Source organism: Hippoglossus hippoglossus, chromosome 1 (assembly GCF_009819705.1).
Source record: "Hippoglossus hippoglossus isolate fHipHip1 chromosome 1, fHipHip1.pri, whole genome shotgun sequence".
Lineage (NCBI taxonomy): Eukaryota > Metazoa > Chordata > Actinopteri > Pleuronectiformes > Pleuronectidae > Hippoglossus > Hippoglossus hippoglossus.
Window position 1 is genome coordinate 9,699,781 of NC_047151.1, and position 16,959 is coordinate 9,716,739.

Below are 16,959 nucleotides of genomic sequence, written 5' to 3' on the forward strand. Positions count from 1 at the left end.
ATATGTTTTCTGTTGACTTTTTTAAAAGTCTGAAAGTAAGAAAGAAACTTTGAAACATTACAGAAACACATCTTAAACAGACAGTGCGCGAGCAGCCTGTCTCTGTATGAAACAAGCAGAGTGTACGTGCGTTTTGCACCTGCCTATGAAGGTGCATATTACTATTTTGATAATGTCCTTGAAATAACAGTGACATACTGTGCCTTTAACTTCACACTAAGTGTGTTGGTCAAACGTGCACTCTCCGGTGCTTACAAGTAATACCACAACACCCATGGGTTCTCAAATAGCTGCTATTTGTTATTTTCTATTGATACAAATATAACCATGAAACGTTACCACCAAGAGACAAGGCATCAAGCCTTTTAAAGGGCAGAGTACACCTGGCTGAGGTGTGCACTGATTAACGCTGACGGCACCTACAGCTCAGGGGAAAGAACAACAGGGACACCTAGTGTCCAGGTGAGGGTGGAAGGGGTCGTCACAGAAGAGTGTGAATGGGTGAATGGCAAACTGTACTGTAAAGCGCTTTGAGTGGTCATCGAAGCTGCAGAGACCACAATCAGTTTGCTGTTTTTGATTGAATATGATGACATCTCTGGAGGCAGTTAGGGGTAGATGAGGGTGAGGGGTTATGGCCAGGGATGGTGATGGGGTCAGGGTCAGGAGGCGGTGTTCATTTCAGCCACGGGTGAAGCTGCAGCTCTGTCAGGGTGGGACGCAGCTTAGGGTCCTTCTCCAAACACAGCTGGAGGAAATCCTTGAGGTCTAGAGTGAAAAAGAGAGAGGAAAGATGAAGAAGACCGTTGCAGTGTGTGATGTGTGTTTGCTGACAGGTTTGTGCAAATGTGTGCTTTTCTTACTTTTGCCCAGTCCGCTGCTGATTTTCAGTTTTTTACTGAGGAAGCGTTTGGTCATGAATCCCTGATTGTGGAGCATCTCATACAGGACTGTGCCAAGCTGCCACACTGTGCTTGGACCAGCCCTGTAGACAGAAGAGCTGCAATACTCTGGAGGGGCGTACTTTTCCGTGCCTGGAATACACAGACATGATTATGAGACAGGGAGGATGATGAGGAGGAGAAGCTTTGTTTTCATGTAAAAGTAACAGATTAGTAATCAGAGTAGAATCCAGGCATCTTACCAAAGAATACGCTGTAAAATGAGCCTTTCTTCGCGAGACAGCTCAGCCCAAAATCAATGAGGCGAACCCGTGGGACACTTTGGCCAATCTCAATCAGGATATTTTCAGGTTTGATGTCCCGGTGAAAGACTCCGTTCTTCTCCAGCCCAATGGCTGAGTCCACCAGCTGCTTCATTATGTTCTGCGAGACAGAGACGGACAGCAGTTTGACATTTTTCATGGCTGTGACTCTAGACAACTGTTTCCATAAATGGTAAATGGTAAATGGTTTGTATTTATACAGCGCTTTTCTAGTCTTGATGACCACTCAAAGCTCACCCATTCACACACACATTCGTACATCTATTAGCAGCACTTTCTTGTTCTATGAGGGGCAATTCGGGGTTTAGCATCTTGCCCAAGGACACTTCGGCATAACAACTATAAGGTCTTGGTCCTGGGTGTGGCTGCATGTTTCACTATGTCTTATATACATGACGCTGAAAAGGTGACACTACTTTAAATACCAGGAGTGTAAACTGCAGTTCAGTCGTGTGACAGGCAACAATGGTAGAAGTTGTCTCAATATGAACTTTCCTCCATGTTGAAAAGTAATGAGTTTATAAAGTCAGTCAGAGGGGATTACAGAGAGAGAGAAAGGGAGTTACACAGATCAACCTGTTGACCAGCTCATGCACAGTGAATAGGATCCTCCTGCAGCTTACCTTGGCATCCCCCTCCTGTAGAGAGCCTCTTTTGAGCTTTATATATGTGGAGAGGTCAATGGCAGGGACAGGTCTCTCCATCACCACGATCAACTCATGGCCCAGGTCATACCAGTCCAGTATTGATACTGGTGCTGACGTCCCCACGGAGTCATTTTTCTTTGCTGTCAGTTTCAGCATTATGGCCACCTCTGTAGGGAACTTCTTTCCATTCAGGCACTGAAGAGTCACAACAAAAGCAACAGTTCATCCATAATACATTCAGAAAGTGAGTGAGGTGATAGCCACGGTGGAGTAGTCGGTGTTGGTCACTTACCACTTGTTTGCAGTAAAGATTTTCCTTCGGTATGTGCTTGATCGCCACCTACAAGACAACAACACAAGTTTGGTTATCACTTTCTGGCCCTATTGTGTGTGTGTATGTGTCTTTGTGTGTATATATGTGTGTGTATGTGTGTTACTTACCGGAACAAGATCTTCTCTGCGGAAGCCAGCGAACACTGATCCACAGCCTCCTCCACCAAGCTGACCCAGCACAAAGTATTTGGCCTCAAGGTCAACTACACAGACACAAATATTTTGTTTAACTACAGTTGTGAGCAACATTAAATACACGTGACCTAATGTGACTCATTAATCTATTAATCACTTCCTACTCACCTCTTGGGTTGTCTCCTGAGGCATCCAGGGTCTTCATCTCAACAACCCTCCTCTTTTTCTCTCTCACTTCCCCGCCATCAGCAGAGAAGTTTCTCTTCCTGCTTATTCGAATCATATCAGCCTCCGCTGAGTCGTGTTCATTCGAGTCAAGGACACGTCGTCTCTTCCTCTTTTCTGGTTTTCCCTCTTCATCATCTCTTTCTTTCCTTTTCCTTCCTCTCACCCTGCCAACCTCCTCACAGGGTTCACCTGCAAATGAGAAAGTCACTATCATCAGTTTGTCGGGATTGAGCTACAAACTGAAACAATGGCCGCTTATCTGATCAATAACATTGGTGAAAGCAGGTTTTTGCCTGAATTTACTCACCTTGATGTTTCCTGAGGACCTTATCACAGAGACGATTCATCTTGCCCATTAACTTATTGTTCTTTCTTTATGTATATGGTTTTCTACTTATATATATTGTTTTCTACTTATATATGTATTGTTGTCCGATGCACCAACCACACCAAGTCAATTTCCTGTATGTGAAAATATACTTGGCCGATAAAAGAATTCTGATTCTGATTCTGAGAAGGCAGCACGCATTGTGATGTGACAAGAAGACTTCAGTCTTCTTGTATGTTTGGCTTATTGCTTGTGACGACCAACACTTGTATGTATTTGCCTTTGATCAAAATGTGCTAGGCCTTTGATCTAAAAGGTCATGTCATCTCTCATGAGTCTTTAAACTTCTTTTGAAGATTGAATTTTATTTATTTTGATTACCTTGTTTAACAACCTTGTGACCTAATATGACATGTCTGTTTTACAGGGCTGCCTTCAGGCATGATATTGACTGTCACTGTTTTTTCCCATTAAAGGGATAGTTCACACTGGAATGAAAATGCGCTCATTATCTACTCACCACTATGCCAATGGAGGGATGAATGAAGTGTTTGAGTCCACAAAACACTGTAGGAGTCTTAAGGGTAAACAGTGTTGCAGCAGAATCCAATTCAAGTACTGTAACTAGTGACCAAAGCTTCAGACGTAATAAAACAGAAAAAACATAGGATGCCTCCATCCTCCAAGTGTCCGCAACCCCTGACATTCAAATTCAACACCATGTTTTTAGTTGTCAGTACCCCATACGTTGCACTTCTCCAACCTTGCTACTGTGTAGCTTTCATTCATAATTGGTGCTGTTTCTCTCAGTATTTTGTAACATATGTGGGAAACTGATAAATTGTCTATTTTTACACTCGCAAACCTTTAGCAGATCAGGCCCTATGTGAAGTGGTCGAAATTGATATGACAGCTAAATTCCAATCTGGTTCATTGCATATGTCCAGAATAAACTGGACGGGAGGTTGACGGCTCCAAAAATAGCCGTCAACCTACAGTTGTGAGCAACATTAAATACACGTGACCTAATGTGACTCATTAATCTATTAATCACTTCCTACTCACCTCTTGGGTTGTCTCCTGAGGCATCCAGGGTCTTCATCTCAACAACCCTCCTCTTTTTCTCTCTCACTTCCCCGCCATCAGCAGAGAAGTTTCTCTTCCTGCTTATTCGAATCATATCAGCCTCCGCTGAGTCGTGTTCATTCGAGTCAAGGACACGCCGTCTCTTCCTCTTTTCTGGTTTTCCCTCTTCATCATCTCTTTCTTTCCTTTTCCTTCCTCTCAACCTGCCAACCTCCTCACAGGGTTCACCTGCAAATGAGAAAGTCACTATCATCAGTTTGTTGGGATTGAGCTACAAACTGAAACAATGGCCATTTTATCTGATCAATAACATTGGTGAAAGCAGGTTTTTGCCTGAATTTACTCACCTTGATGTTTCCTGAGGACCTTATCACAGAGACGATTCATCTTGCCCATTAACTTATTGTTCTTTCTTTATGTATATGGTTTTCTACTTATATATATTGCTTTCTACTTATATATGTATTGTTGTCCGATGCACCAACCACACCAAGTCAATTTCCTGTATGTGAAAATATACTTGGCCGATAAAAGAATTCTGATTCTGATTCTGAGAAGGCAGCATGCATTGCTTGTGATGACCAACACTTGTATGTATTTGCCTTTGATCAAAATGTGCTAGGCCTTTGATCTAAAAGGTCATGTCATCTCTCATGAGTCTTTAAACTTCTTTTGAAGATTGAATTTTATTTATTTTGATTACCTTGTTAAACAACCTTGTGACCTAATATGACATGTCTGTTTTACAGGGCTGCCTTCAGGCATGATATTGACTGTCACTGTTTTTTCCCATTAAAGGGATAGTTCACACTGGAATGAAAATGCGCTCATTATCTACTCACCACTATGCCAATGGAGGGATGAATGAAGTGTTTGAGTCCACAAAACACTGTAGGAGTATTAAGGGTCAACAGTGTTGCAGCAGAATCCAATTCAAGTACTGTAACTAGTGACCAAAGCTTCAGACGTAATAAAACAGAAAAAACATAGGATGCCTCCATCCTCCAAGTGTCCGCAACCCCTGACATTCAAATTCAACACCATGTTTTTAGTTGTCAGTACCCCATACGTTGCACTTCTCCAACCTTGCTACTGTGTAGCTTTCATTCATAATTGGTGCTGTTTCTCTCAGTATTTTGTAACATATGTGGGAAACTGATAAATTGTCTATTTTTGGAGCCGTCAACCTCCCGTCCAGTTTATTCTGGACATATGTAATGAACCAGATTGGAATTTAGCTGTCATATCAATTTCGACCACTTCACATAGGGCCTGATCTGCTAAAGGTTTGCGAGTGTAAAAATGTGTGCAAACTTGATTTCACCTGCAAAAGACATGCAAGCTGATCTACTAACAGTGCACACTGAGGATTGCGTGCAGTATATCATTCACTGTCCATTTAGTACGTTTGCCCGAATGAATATCAATTATCGGGCGTTTCTACCCGAGTGCCCAATATATTTATTATGTTTGAAAGGTAGGTGCCAATCGGCACAGTGTTGCGTACAGATGGCTGCAGCTATTGTGGTGAGGAGGAGACGGCAGGAAGAAGACGGAGAGAACAGTTTTTTTCAGAAAGTGAACTGCACCTGCTGCTCAATATTGGTCAGAGGCATCTCTAACACCCCCCCCCCCCCACCTGTTTTATTTGCCTAGGTTTTATTATTAGCTATTTTTTTTATCTTTCGTTCTTCTTCTTATGTCCTGCCATCTTCTATTAATTTCATCAGTTGTTCTTTTTGTTTTACCCACAGCATTTACTTTCTCGCAGATACTCTCCCATATCTTTTTTTGAGTTACATTAATATTTCTTTGCTGTAGCTCAACATGTTTGTTTGCCCTTTCCACTAACACCTCCAATTCCATGGCATTTGCGCTTGCGGTCACTCTGCTCTCCGTAATGCTCCATGGCGGAAACCTATAACACACGCAAAACACTCACAAATACTACTGCCTCTACCATGTCTGCACCTGTTATCATTGACGCAATTGTTTTTAGTAGATCACCTGCAAAACGCCCGCCAACCAAACGTGCAATCTGTTATAATGCACACGCAATTTAGCACTCGTTATTTGGGATCTTAGTAGATCAGGCCCATAGAGTACAATACTTCATACTAACTTTTCTCAGGCCATTTCCTTCCTATTAAAATGGCTTTCTTTTCAAGACATACTGCCGTGCTGGCTCCATGCTGGCTGTATGTTTCTCATACACACACATAAACAGAAAAGTGAAGTTTGGAGAAGAACCAAAATAACTAACGATTTGTACAAGCGTTGAAGTGGGACTGGTGCTGACAGTGAGGCCAGAGGGAAGAACTTCTAAACTGTCGACAAGTGTGAGAGAGTCATCATCGGATGAGACACTACTGTGTTCTATGGCAGTGATTCTCAACTAGTGGGTCGCGGACCCGTTTTCAGTGGGTCGCGGGCCTTTGCCTGGGCAAAAAGAAATGTTAAGAAAGAAATCCTGTGCTTTTATTTTGAAGGGGATTTTTTTATGCAGCAGAGTGCCTATTCACACTCCTTAACAGTATTTGTAAAGGAGTGTGAACAGGATCAGTTTTGTTGGTTGTCATAGATTCAGTGAGTGAGTATTCTTAGCTAAAGCTACATAATTTGGGTCTTTTTGAAACTACTTCTCAGTAGTTGGACTTTTTTATTTCAAGTTTGTGCATGAAAGCACTGTTGAGTCTGTTAAAAAAGGCTGAAGTTACTGAATTGTTATGTATGTTGTATTACCTTGTGTCCTTAAGATGCACTTTTGGGTTTTTAATTAAAATGCAGCTAATTGAGTGTAAAAGGGAATATTTCCCTCTCTAGCATCACCACCTGCTGGTCGTTTTGGTTTCTCATGAATTTTTTTTTTTGTGTTGGCATACTGTGATATTCTGTACTATCTCAGGTTCAAACTGCACCATCTTTTCATCAAATAAATTTGAGAAGTTGAAAATTGTCCTCGATTTGGGTCGCGGCTTGTCATTAAGGGGTGATGGTGGGTCCCGAAGCCAGACCAGTTGAGAACCACTGTTCTATAGAATGACGAGGATCATCCAGGTGAGTTCGCTACTTAACTTTGCTGATTAGCACGAATCATGCGTTCTAGTTCATGTCAGGAATTCAAAACTAGTCAGGATGTTGTGATAGGAATATACTGTCAGTAATGTTAATTAATGAGCTGTTCAGCTGCTCACTGCTGTCAGTGGGATCACAGCCTAGAAGCTGAACTAAGCTAAGTGCTACATTCATACTGCTACCATCGCTCAAGTTAGCTCACAAGGTGATTTGTGTAAACTTCAACTGAAATTCAAGCTGGAAGGAATTAAAACTGATACCATCAAGAAAAATGAACTCAACTAAATAATCTTAAAGCAGCAACAAGAACAGGTCCCTGAAACATTTCAGAGGATACATTTAATTTCATTGTATGGACATTTCAATAATCACCATTAATACCTATGATTTTGGTTGTAATGGTATGTTTAAGTTGTGAATTGGTTTACCTTTAAAAGGAAATTTGCATTAAGTAAATGTGCACAGAGAAAGTTCATTGAATATAATATTTTACTAATATATATTTTTTCTTACTATTCTCATAAATTAGTGTCTGGTGTGTTTTGTGTGGAGGTCTTACTGCTCGTGTAGTGTGCTTCCATCTCTTTCCTTTCATCTAATTTTTAACAACTTTTAACAAATTTCTAATAACTCTAGTTCTCACTTTTCTTTTATAAATTTTGTAAAATGTTTGCTTTTCATCAATTTTTGATACAGAGCAGATCAAATTCAAATTTTAATTTCTTATTATATTTCTAAAAGTAATCAGTAACAAGGGCTCTAATGTTATTTGGTCCAAACCAAATAACATTAGAGCTCCTGAATTTTAGTATACCTGTGCATTAGTCTCCATGAAGAGAGTAGATTTAATATATATCCCATGTAAAATCAGACATCATTACATCTTAAAATACATGTATTGTGCCACCATTGAAAAAACTACTGACCCCACCCTAACCACTGCATTATAAAATGCCAGTGGTGGTATATATGGGTGAAAGCATGCCTGTGTGTTTTTTTCCCCTGAGCTCAGCCATTCCCTCGACTCCAGCTGACCGCTCAGCTGCGCCTGTCGCATACTGCAGCACAAACTGTTTCCATATCTCACCCACTCTCACACTGAAAGGTTGACCCCTGTGCACAGGGATAAGTGTGTCCCGAATTAGCGAGGATGCCAAGGCGAGCTGGGCTGCTGCCAGCGTGGGTTGCCAGGGGGATGTTCGGTGTTGCTTTGAGCGGGCTGGGTTTCTGCAGTGCGGTCTGTTTGCATGTCAGCAGTGTGCAGGGAGCGTGTGCTGTGGGCGTCTCAAACTACAACCCAAGACAAACACACACACATACAGTCCTTAGTGAATACAGGGAAGGAGGGTGCAGTTATATATAGGTGACCCTGTCATGTCTTAAATGTCTTAAACCTTCGAGCTATGTGTTAATGTCTCCCTCTACATCTCACTCTCGTCTCTACTCAGTCATATGTATACTTGCTGTATATTCAGGATCTTTTTTGCATGTGAAAACATTTACGTCAACAAAGGAAGTGCTACAGCTTTGCAAACTCTTAAGAAAACTGGAGGTAAGAATTTGGAGAGATGCAGGGTTTTAACCCACAGAGAAATACAGAAATACAGGATTTGCATCATGGGAAGTGAAGTATTTTGGTGTTTGGCTCATGGTCTAAACAGCAGAACATCAAAGGCTCTGCTGCTTCGACTCTGACCATTCTTCTTTAAATCTATCGCTTTTGAGAACCTCCAGATTTATGGGCGTGCAGTAGTAAATAGCATGAGTGTCTCTTAAAGTGTTTAAAAGTGCTTGATGGTATGTTTGGGGCCACGTTGTGTAAACTTCTCGCTCTATGTGCTCCAGACATGAGACCAAAAAAAATTCATGCTCAAAATGTACGTATACATAAAATGTATGTAGTAAGTCATGAGTGATCTCGCTATGTAACACAGCACACACGGTTTCTCTCTGCAGAGGGAGGTGTGTTTGTGTGTGTGTGTGTGTGTGTGTGTGTGTGTGTGTGTGTGTGTGTGTGTGTGTGTGTGTGTGTGTGGGAGGGGACATTCCTTCCATTCTTGTTCTTCCTGAGGAAAGAGGGAAAGCATCACGCGCACACGACTGCCTGATGGCAGGCGGAGGGAGAGGTGCACATTCACCCCTCTAAGGTTATTCACACATCCGCCTGTTCTTTCAGCTCTCCACCCATCAAACCCAAACAGTCTCAACCATCCATGTGAAAGGAGCTTTTTATTTTCAAGCTAAAACTCCCACACAGAGGATACAATGTATGGCCTATACCTTCTTGGTAAAGTTGTCTGTTTAGACCAGAGACTGAAGATAAAGATGGACGACACCACAAAAGTGAAGCCAAAGCATCTCAATGGCCACCTGGTGGCTGGCTGCAGTATAGGTTATAAATCCCACCTCCTCCATGTTAGCGGATGAGACATGGATAAAAGTAAAAATAATGGATTTTTGCCTGTGTTTAACATGATCAGTTTGAAGAAAACTTCTTACACGGTATAATGTGCAATATCTGATCGCAATACATGTATGTGCAATATGATGATGAATGGACCTTGGCTCTGAGCTTCCTTCTTGTTACCTCCGCTAAAGAGCTAATGTTTTCATCTGCATTTGTTTGTTTGTTTGAGAGAGGGATTACACAAAAAAGTACTGGATGGATTATTATTAACCCTAGTGGAAGGATGCAGTTAGGGTAGGGAAAGAACCCATTAATTTTGGTGCTGATCTGGATCAGGGGGCAGATCCAGATAATTTTATTATCTGGTTGATTGTATGCACTCTACTGAGTTAGCCTTTGCTAGCCTCTATTGTTAGATTTAAACCACAAATTACACAGTAAAATACAAAAAACATATTTAAAGTTGTTACCGCAATTCACATGGCATTGTGGGTAAAGTTCATGATGCAATACTTCATTTACTTACTGTTTTGGAAATTACGGTAACACTAGTTACTATGCTATAAAAACAGGATGAAACATCATGACAGCTGTGACTGACTCATGATTGGTCAGGGATGAGTATTGGCATTACCTCAATACCACGGCTGTATCCCCTGATCACTACTGCGCAGATTTGGGCCGTGAGGGGAAATAAAATTGCTTCTGTTTTTCACTTGGCCATGAATGCTCAAACAAAACACACACACACAGGGAAGGAGAATGCCAGAGAGAACAGAGGCTTGTCAAAGCTCCACAGGGGCAGCGACGCCATCACTGACGCACTGATGCTCTCCTGCCAGTGAATGGTCACTGAACACTCATAATGGGTTTTTTCTTTCAAGCAGTTAAGTGCATAATATCTCTTTGTTTGGACCTACGTACGTCAACATAAAAGCTAATCACTTTTGGTGCCATGACTAACTTCACTTGGCAGCTGCTTTCATTTTTTTGCACCCCAAACACACTGAGCCTCCGTGAGCCATACAGAGGATGTGACACACGTTCTTGAATAAAATATGATGCAGAGTCTTTATGTCTGGACATACACTTCACATGGCATGTTCACAAACAGACAGCGAGTTGATATGAATAAATAATTTATAGGAAAATCAAACTGAAGGACTGTCGTTTATTTTCTGTAAATATAAGACTTTAATAGCAAAACACACACACACACACACACCAACTTGGTACGTAAAGACTCACAGAGCTGCATACTGTACACTTCTGTCAGAAGACTCCTAAATTTTACAGAAAGCTTTTTACAAAGCAAACTTACATTTCAAGAATGATCACACAAGCGGTATCTTCATGAGAATTAATATTTCAAGCAGTTTGGCACAAATTTAATTTAAGCTCATCATCCATTTACTCTGTCTCACTCATGCACGCACACACGCACACACATCACAAATACACACACACAGACAGACAATACAAGTCGAGTCAAATGGGGACATTTTAGTTCGGGCAGCAAAAATGTTCAGTGTCCTTTCTGCTGCAAGGCAAAAGTAAGCCTTAAGTGATGGGGCTTTCCTCCCTGTTCGTCTCTCTGTCAGTCTCAAACTAAATGTCGCTCCATCCTCCAGAACTTCAACCCATCCTCTCAGTCTATGTCTATTTGACATGGGTTTGTTCCGGCTTTCTGTGCTCTGACGTAAAGCTCCCGGAAGTCCTTGTAGCGAGGTGCACAGCCAAGCCAGGCTTTTCCGAAATGGACAGAGCCAGTCAAAAGGTACTCATCTCCTCCAGGACGCAAACCGCACCGTGAGGGGACATTGACACGCCCGCCCCAGCTTCGCCCCCTGGCTCCGCCCCAAACAAACACCCCGCTCTTCTGACGAAACAGCCGGCTCAGGGTCGCCACAACAGAGGAGTGTTCGTTAGAAGCTGACGCCATCCCTCGAAAGAAGCCACTTCCAGCTACAGAGACGGGAACAGGAGAGACAGATATATGATTAAATCAATAAATGAAGTTTAGCTAATGTTAACTTGAATTAAAGCAAGAATAAATAAGTGTTTAATCATCACAAAATGTATCTTTAAAATGTTTAATCAAAAAGTAATTAGACAAGCAAGATATTATGTGTTCCATCTAGTTCATTTCCAGCCTTTGTGCTAAGCTAACCAGTTTCTGGTGATAGCTTCATGTCACCTGTACAGACCATAGACTAAATATAAAGATGGACGACGCATCTCCATTTCCTCCCACTGTACAAACCAAAATATCACACATATGGGTGCTGCCATCTTGTGCTCGTTTCGTCCCACCTGTGCACGTGTTTGACCAATCGTGAGTCAGTCTCAACTGTCAATCATGATGTTTTGAAGCATAAAATAACTAACTGAAACCAAACTTAACAGGAAATCAAACACTCGAACATACATTGTTGTGATGAGAACAACCCAAAATGTAAAATGTAAGAATCTTTTAATTTGTTCATTTGGTTCGGTCAACCAACATGGAGGAGGCAGGGTTTATGACATTTACTGCAGCCAACCACCAGGTGGCAATCGAGAAGCTTTGGCTTGACTTTTGGGATCTTTTGGTCGTCCATCTTTATAAACACTCTACGGTACAGATCTTCTCATGTAACTTAATGTGCTAAAGAAAATATACTTATTTCCCCAAACAGTCAAACTGTTACTCTATGTATTGCTGTGAGTTTGTGTGTATTTACCAAAGTCGCTGGTACAAACAGCCATGAGGAGCTCTTCATCCGAACAGGGCTTACAGGTAACTAAAATGGAAAAACATACAGAAGAAGATTAAGTAAAACACTCTTTTTTTGAATAACTTTATGTAATATCACTACAAACAAAACTTTTCATGTCAATGATCCTTTTCTTTCCTTGTGAGCTCTTGTGTTATCTTAATATATGTTTCACCATCGGCCTGCTTCCTGTCTCTCTGTGTTGTGGGCGTTTGTGAGACATCAAAAGAAAAAGAGAGTGTGTGAAGGAGAACAGCAGGTGAGGGATGAGACGTAATCAGAGAATTAACCTTTGACCCTGTCAGCTATAAAAACAGCTATAAAGCACCTAGACAGACGCACACACACACACACACACACACACGCACACGCACGCACACGCACACGCACACACACACTTTTCTCTGTCTCGTTACAGGAAAGCGGTCCAGCCTTCCTCTCCACCCATCCTCCCTCCCCTCCACTTTACTCGTACGGGTGGGCTTTACAAGATTTCCCCTCTTTTAGCAGGGATCTGTTCTTGATTGACAGCTGAGAGGGGATTGGCTGACCCCTGCGCCTGACCCCAACAAGACCTTTTGATTGGCCTGCTTGTTTTCATAAGGCTGGCAGAGACGAGGGAGTGTGGGAGTGAGGAAGTGGGGGAGGAGAGAGTGTCGGAGAAGGGCGGCACGTAGGTGAGATGAAGAAACAAGGGTGAAACAATAATGTGGCCTGTCGCACACAAAAAGCTTTTTTTCCTTCACGCTGGTCTGTCATGTTCACTTAATGTCAGACAACTGTGTCAGGCACAAGAACATTTAAGACAATTACCTACTAATTACATATAATTTACAAAACAACTGACAGAGAGAAGGTCAACGACAAAAAGACCTGAAGCTTACAAGACAGTTAAATGATCGCAGTGAATATTTAGCTCTGTTTCAATGTTATGCAGCATTGTTACCATCTACCCTCAGCAGATGATAATGGCACAAGCAGGAAAATGTATTTAAAACTCAATTTAAAACATACATATTGATGCAATTTAAAATTTTGCTCTTCACAAAACCCGTGTAGGCTACTTATTGTTTATCTTCCAGTCTCATTATAAAAAGGAATACAGTTTGACAGCCAACCCTTTCAAAACTCCAAATCAGAGTTACTTCAAGGCACCGACCTTTTTCATAACAGTAATATGATGCTGATGTTATCTAAAGTTTGGGAAAACAGCAGTAGAGTTGTGTTATGCCAACTGCATAACACACGAGCTGAATACAAATAAAAACTAGAGCCTGACCGATATGGACATATTGGGCTGATGCAGATACCGATATATGAGGCAGTAAAACATTTCTGATAACAATATCTTGGCCATGTATATATATATATTTTAAATTGGCAATGATTCCTAAGATGTCGTTATGACAAAGAAATGTAATTGATGCTTGATATTTTACAGTTTAATCGTAAACTTTATTAAAACTATTAATAAAAACAAAACACAAATACAACCAAATATATAGAACTTATATATATATATTTTTTTAACATATTTTGTATGTAAAATGTAAACATAAATGCACATCTTTTCTGAAAATAAAAGTAAAATAAAAGTGTACATATTGGTGCATAAGGGCTGATACATATATATGTCATATCAAATGTTTAAATCAGCCAGCTATTACACCAATCAGACTCTAATAAGAACACTCCTTTTGTACTAGAGGAATACCAGCATAAGAAATAAATATGTGCGCACACATTGCCTTACCTAAGCCCGGGTGCAGGAATGGATACATCCGAGCCCCAGGCCCCTGACCAGGCACCAGCTCATACTGGAAGGCTGTGATCCTTCGGCTGATGTCGCTCTGCGGGATGGCTTCCACAAAGAGAGCCCCCTCTGCCAGGCTGAAACAGTGCACTGTGCTCTGAGCCTGGTTGCCCTCGGCCACCAGCAGCCTCAGATCTCCGGCACGCTCCACGTACATATGAGAGCCCTGAAACAAGGAGAAGCAATGTTCAGAAAAACTAACAAAAAGGTTCAGGAACTCTGGTCTATATTGTGAGTCGTGAAAAATAATGTCGCACTCTACCTGGGAGTAAGTCAGGGGCTTGATGCACACATGGAGACCTGCCACATGCACCGCTGAGGAGTCAGTGTTTGGCCGCAGGTTGACAATGATGGCACCGATGGGGTAGAGCCACTCCAGAGACCCCTGAGAGCAGCGAAGGTAGACCTGCTCCACATCTCTGCGATGGGACTCGTGGCTCAAACCACTACAGATGAGAAGGCAGAACATCTCATTATAGGCTAGTCAACACTTATCTGGAATTCAGAATAAGATCAAATGTCTGAATCCTCTTAATGAAATGAAGAGAACGAAACAAGCTTTAACTACATGGCAGAAAACATAAAAGAACACAAAGAAGTGACTTTTTGATACCGTGCAACTATCTAAAATCAAATCATTCAGGTTGGACCGATGTGGTCTCCTGTCTGACGTGCGTTCAGCTTCCTCAGCACCATGAGGTGACTGGGCTATAAAGTGGTTAGAGGTGTGAGGTGGGTACACTTTACAACACAGAGTGCGAAGTACAGGCTTTCCGTTTTTATGGCTTTGAGGAGTGATCAAAGACGCCATATGGCTGTGTTTAATTAAGATAGGAAGTGGAGCAGAGACATTCCAGTTATCAGTACATTTCTCAAATCTTAGCACATTTCAGTTGTGGCACTAAACCCACACAGTGTCTCAAAGTCAAATGAAGGCACCTGTCTGGTCCATGATTAGTTTTTGTATAATGTCATTTTACTTTATGAGAAGAGCGATTGTGGAAAATAAAAAAATCACAAAAATGACATTTATCACTGAGATATGACAACAAAACATGTCTGAGTATTCACAAGCTAGAACAAAACATCCTTCATTTCCATCTGCTGCCAATATGGTAACAACCAGTTACTTCACTGACATTGCAGACAATTACATTTAATCTGAATGTATTAATAAAACTCTCGTGCCTCTAATTCATCTCTTACGCATCGAAATTCAGTCTGATGGACAAAAGTAATATACAATCACCCTCTCATGACTCCCCTACTCCCTTTAAATATTTAGTCCTTGGAGAGAATAATTCATGTCTACAGGCCTGCCTACTAGTATCAGTTTGTAATCGATTGATCCGATCGTCACCTCCTAAACTGAGATTGATCTAAAGTCCTTTGTTCAGCTCCATCATCCTCACCTTCCTCTCCAGCTGCACTGGTCACTGGAGTACTGCGCCACCGCCCGACACAGGAGGAGCACAGCCGCGATCCAGTGCGCAGCCCACGGCCGGGGCATGGTGCAGCCAGTCGGTGCCCGGGCGGTCACCTGGATCCTGCACACCAAACCGAACCCAGACCAGCCAAACCAGATGGGACCAGCCGTGCGCTCTGCGGCTCCAGGACCGCAAAACGATCCCGTCGAACAGTGCTATCCTCCCCGGAGTTCCGTGCGTCCAGCGCGCGTCCAGGCTACATGGCGGGTTCAGGCGAGGCGAAGTGTGAGAGTCCGAGCCCCGAAAACATTTCGACTAAACACTAGTCCAAAAAGTGGAGGTGTGCGCGCGCAGCGGCACAACAGAGACTGTGCAAAAAACTTTTCCTGCGTGCGTAACGCTGCGCGTCACCAGGGGCGCGTGCCAGCAGCTGACTGCGCCTGAGTGACACGCGAGTGCTCGCTCCAAACCCCTCCCACACACTCCCCCGAGAGAGAGGGAGAGAGAAGAGAAGAGGGGAGAGTGCTCCACTTCTCTATTTAACCTTAAGAACACCATCCAACCCTAATAACACACGTTAAAGTGACTGACATGGGGCTGACCACCGCTAGTGATGAGGGTATAATGAGTAAATACAGTCGACTAAAGGTTTGAGGCAAAATCAATAATGACATAAAATGTTCAACATACATTTTTACAACTGTAATGATGCTAATGCCATCAGAAGTCTGGGAAAACTGTGTCAGGCATAAGAACATCTTAGACAAATTTCTGCTAATTACATGTAATTTACAAAACAACGGGCAGAGAGAAGGTCAACGACCAAAACAACTGAAGCTTACAAGACAGTTAAATGATCACAGTGAATATTTAGCTCTGTTTCAATGTTATGCATCAATGTTACCATCTACCCTCAGCAGATGACAATGGCACAAGCAGGAACATGTATTTCAACTCTTGCCTTTTGATGCCTTCCAGGGGACAGTCATATATTTCTAATTGGGAATTTTGATTTTCCACAAAAGCTGTGTAGGCTCCTTATTGTTTATCTTCAAGAGAGCATTTTTCTCAGACTCATTATAAATGGAAAAACGTTTGACAACCCTTACTCTCGAAAATATTATGATGCTAATGTAATAAAAAGTTTGGGAAAACAGTTTGAAATCCAGCAGTAGAGTTGGATTTAGTGGCACATGACTCATCACAGATTAATAACAACTGCATAACACAGCAATTGAGCTGAATGAAAAAGAGCTTCATCGTGACAGAGATTGATTTTGGGGGGCTGATACAAATGTAATGGAGTAAAACATTTCAGATACTAGATATAAATATTTAAAGAAATTAGCATTGATTTCTAAGATGTCGATATCAAACTCTTGTGACAAAGAAATATAATAAAGGTTTAAGATTTTACAGATTAACCACATACTTTATTATAAAAATAAACACAAATTTGACCAATTTACTCAATGTAAAATATGAAGATAAATGCACAT

At 41.7% G+C, this 16,959-nt stretch overlaps 3 protein-coding genes across 3 annotated transcripts; all 3 read right to left on the reverse strand.

Moving 5' to 3' along the window:
• Positions 1 to 658: 658 nt before the first annotated feature.
• On the reverse strand, positions 659 to 2,454 carry LOC117771870 (serine/threonine-protein kinase pim-1-like). Its single transcript, XM_034602708.1, has 6 exons — positions 2,314 to 2,454; positions 2,165 to 2,212; positions 1,849 to 2,067; positions 1,145 to 1,325; positions 864 to 1,034; positions 659 to 768 (listed from the first exon to the last, which is right to left on the reverse strand). Exons 1-6 carry the CDS (start codon positions 2,452 to 2,454, stop codon positions 677 to 679), a joined length of 852 nt encoding a protein of 283 aa, XP_034458599.1. The 3' UTR covers positions 659 to 676.
• LOC117769282 (nuclear speckle splicing regulatory protein 1-like) lies at positions 2,436 to 4,335 on the reverse strand. The gene is made up of 2 exons (XM_034598101.1): positions 3,962 to 4,335; positions 2,436 to 2,757 (listed from the first exon to the last, which is right to left on the reverse strand). The coding sequence occupies exons 1-2, from the start codon at positions 4,233 to 4,235 to the stop codon at positions 2,501 to 2,503; spliced, it is 531 nt and encodes a 176-aa protein (XP_034453992.1). The 5' UTR covers positions 4,236 to 4,335; the 3' UTR covers positions 2,436 to 2,500.
• Positions 4,336 to 10,634: 6,299 nt separating this feature from the next.
• On the reverse strand, positions 10,635 to 15,882 carry metrnlb (meteorin like, glial cell differentiation regulator b). Its single transcript, XM_034597852.1, has 5 exons — positions 15,446 to 15,882; positions 14,296 to 14,479; positions 13,974 to 14,199; positions 12,188 to 12,247; positions 10,635 to 11,429 (listed from the first exon to the last, which is right to left on the reverse strand). The coding sequence occupies exons 1-5, from the start codon at positions 15,541 to 15,543 to the stop codon at positions 11,113 to 11,115; spliced, it is 885 nt and encodes a 294-aa protein (XP_034453743.1). The 5' UTR covers positions 15,544 to 15,882; the 3' UTR covers positions 10,635 to 11,112.
• Between the last annotated feature and the right edge of the window lie 1,077 nt (positions 15,883 to 16,959).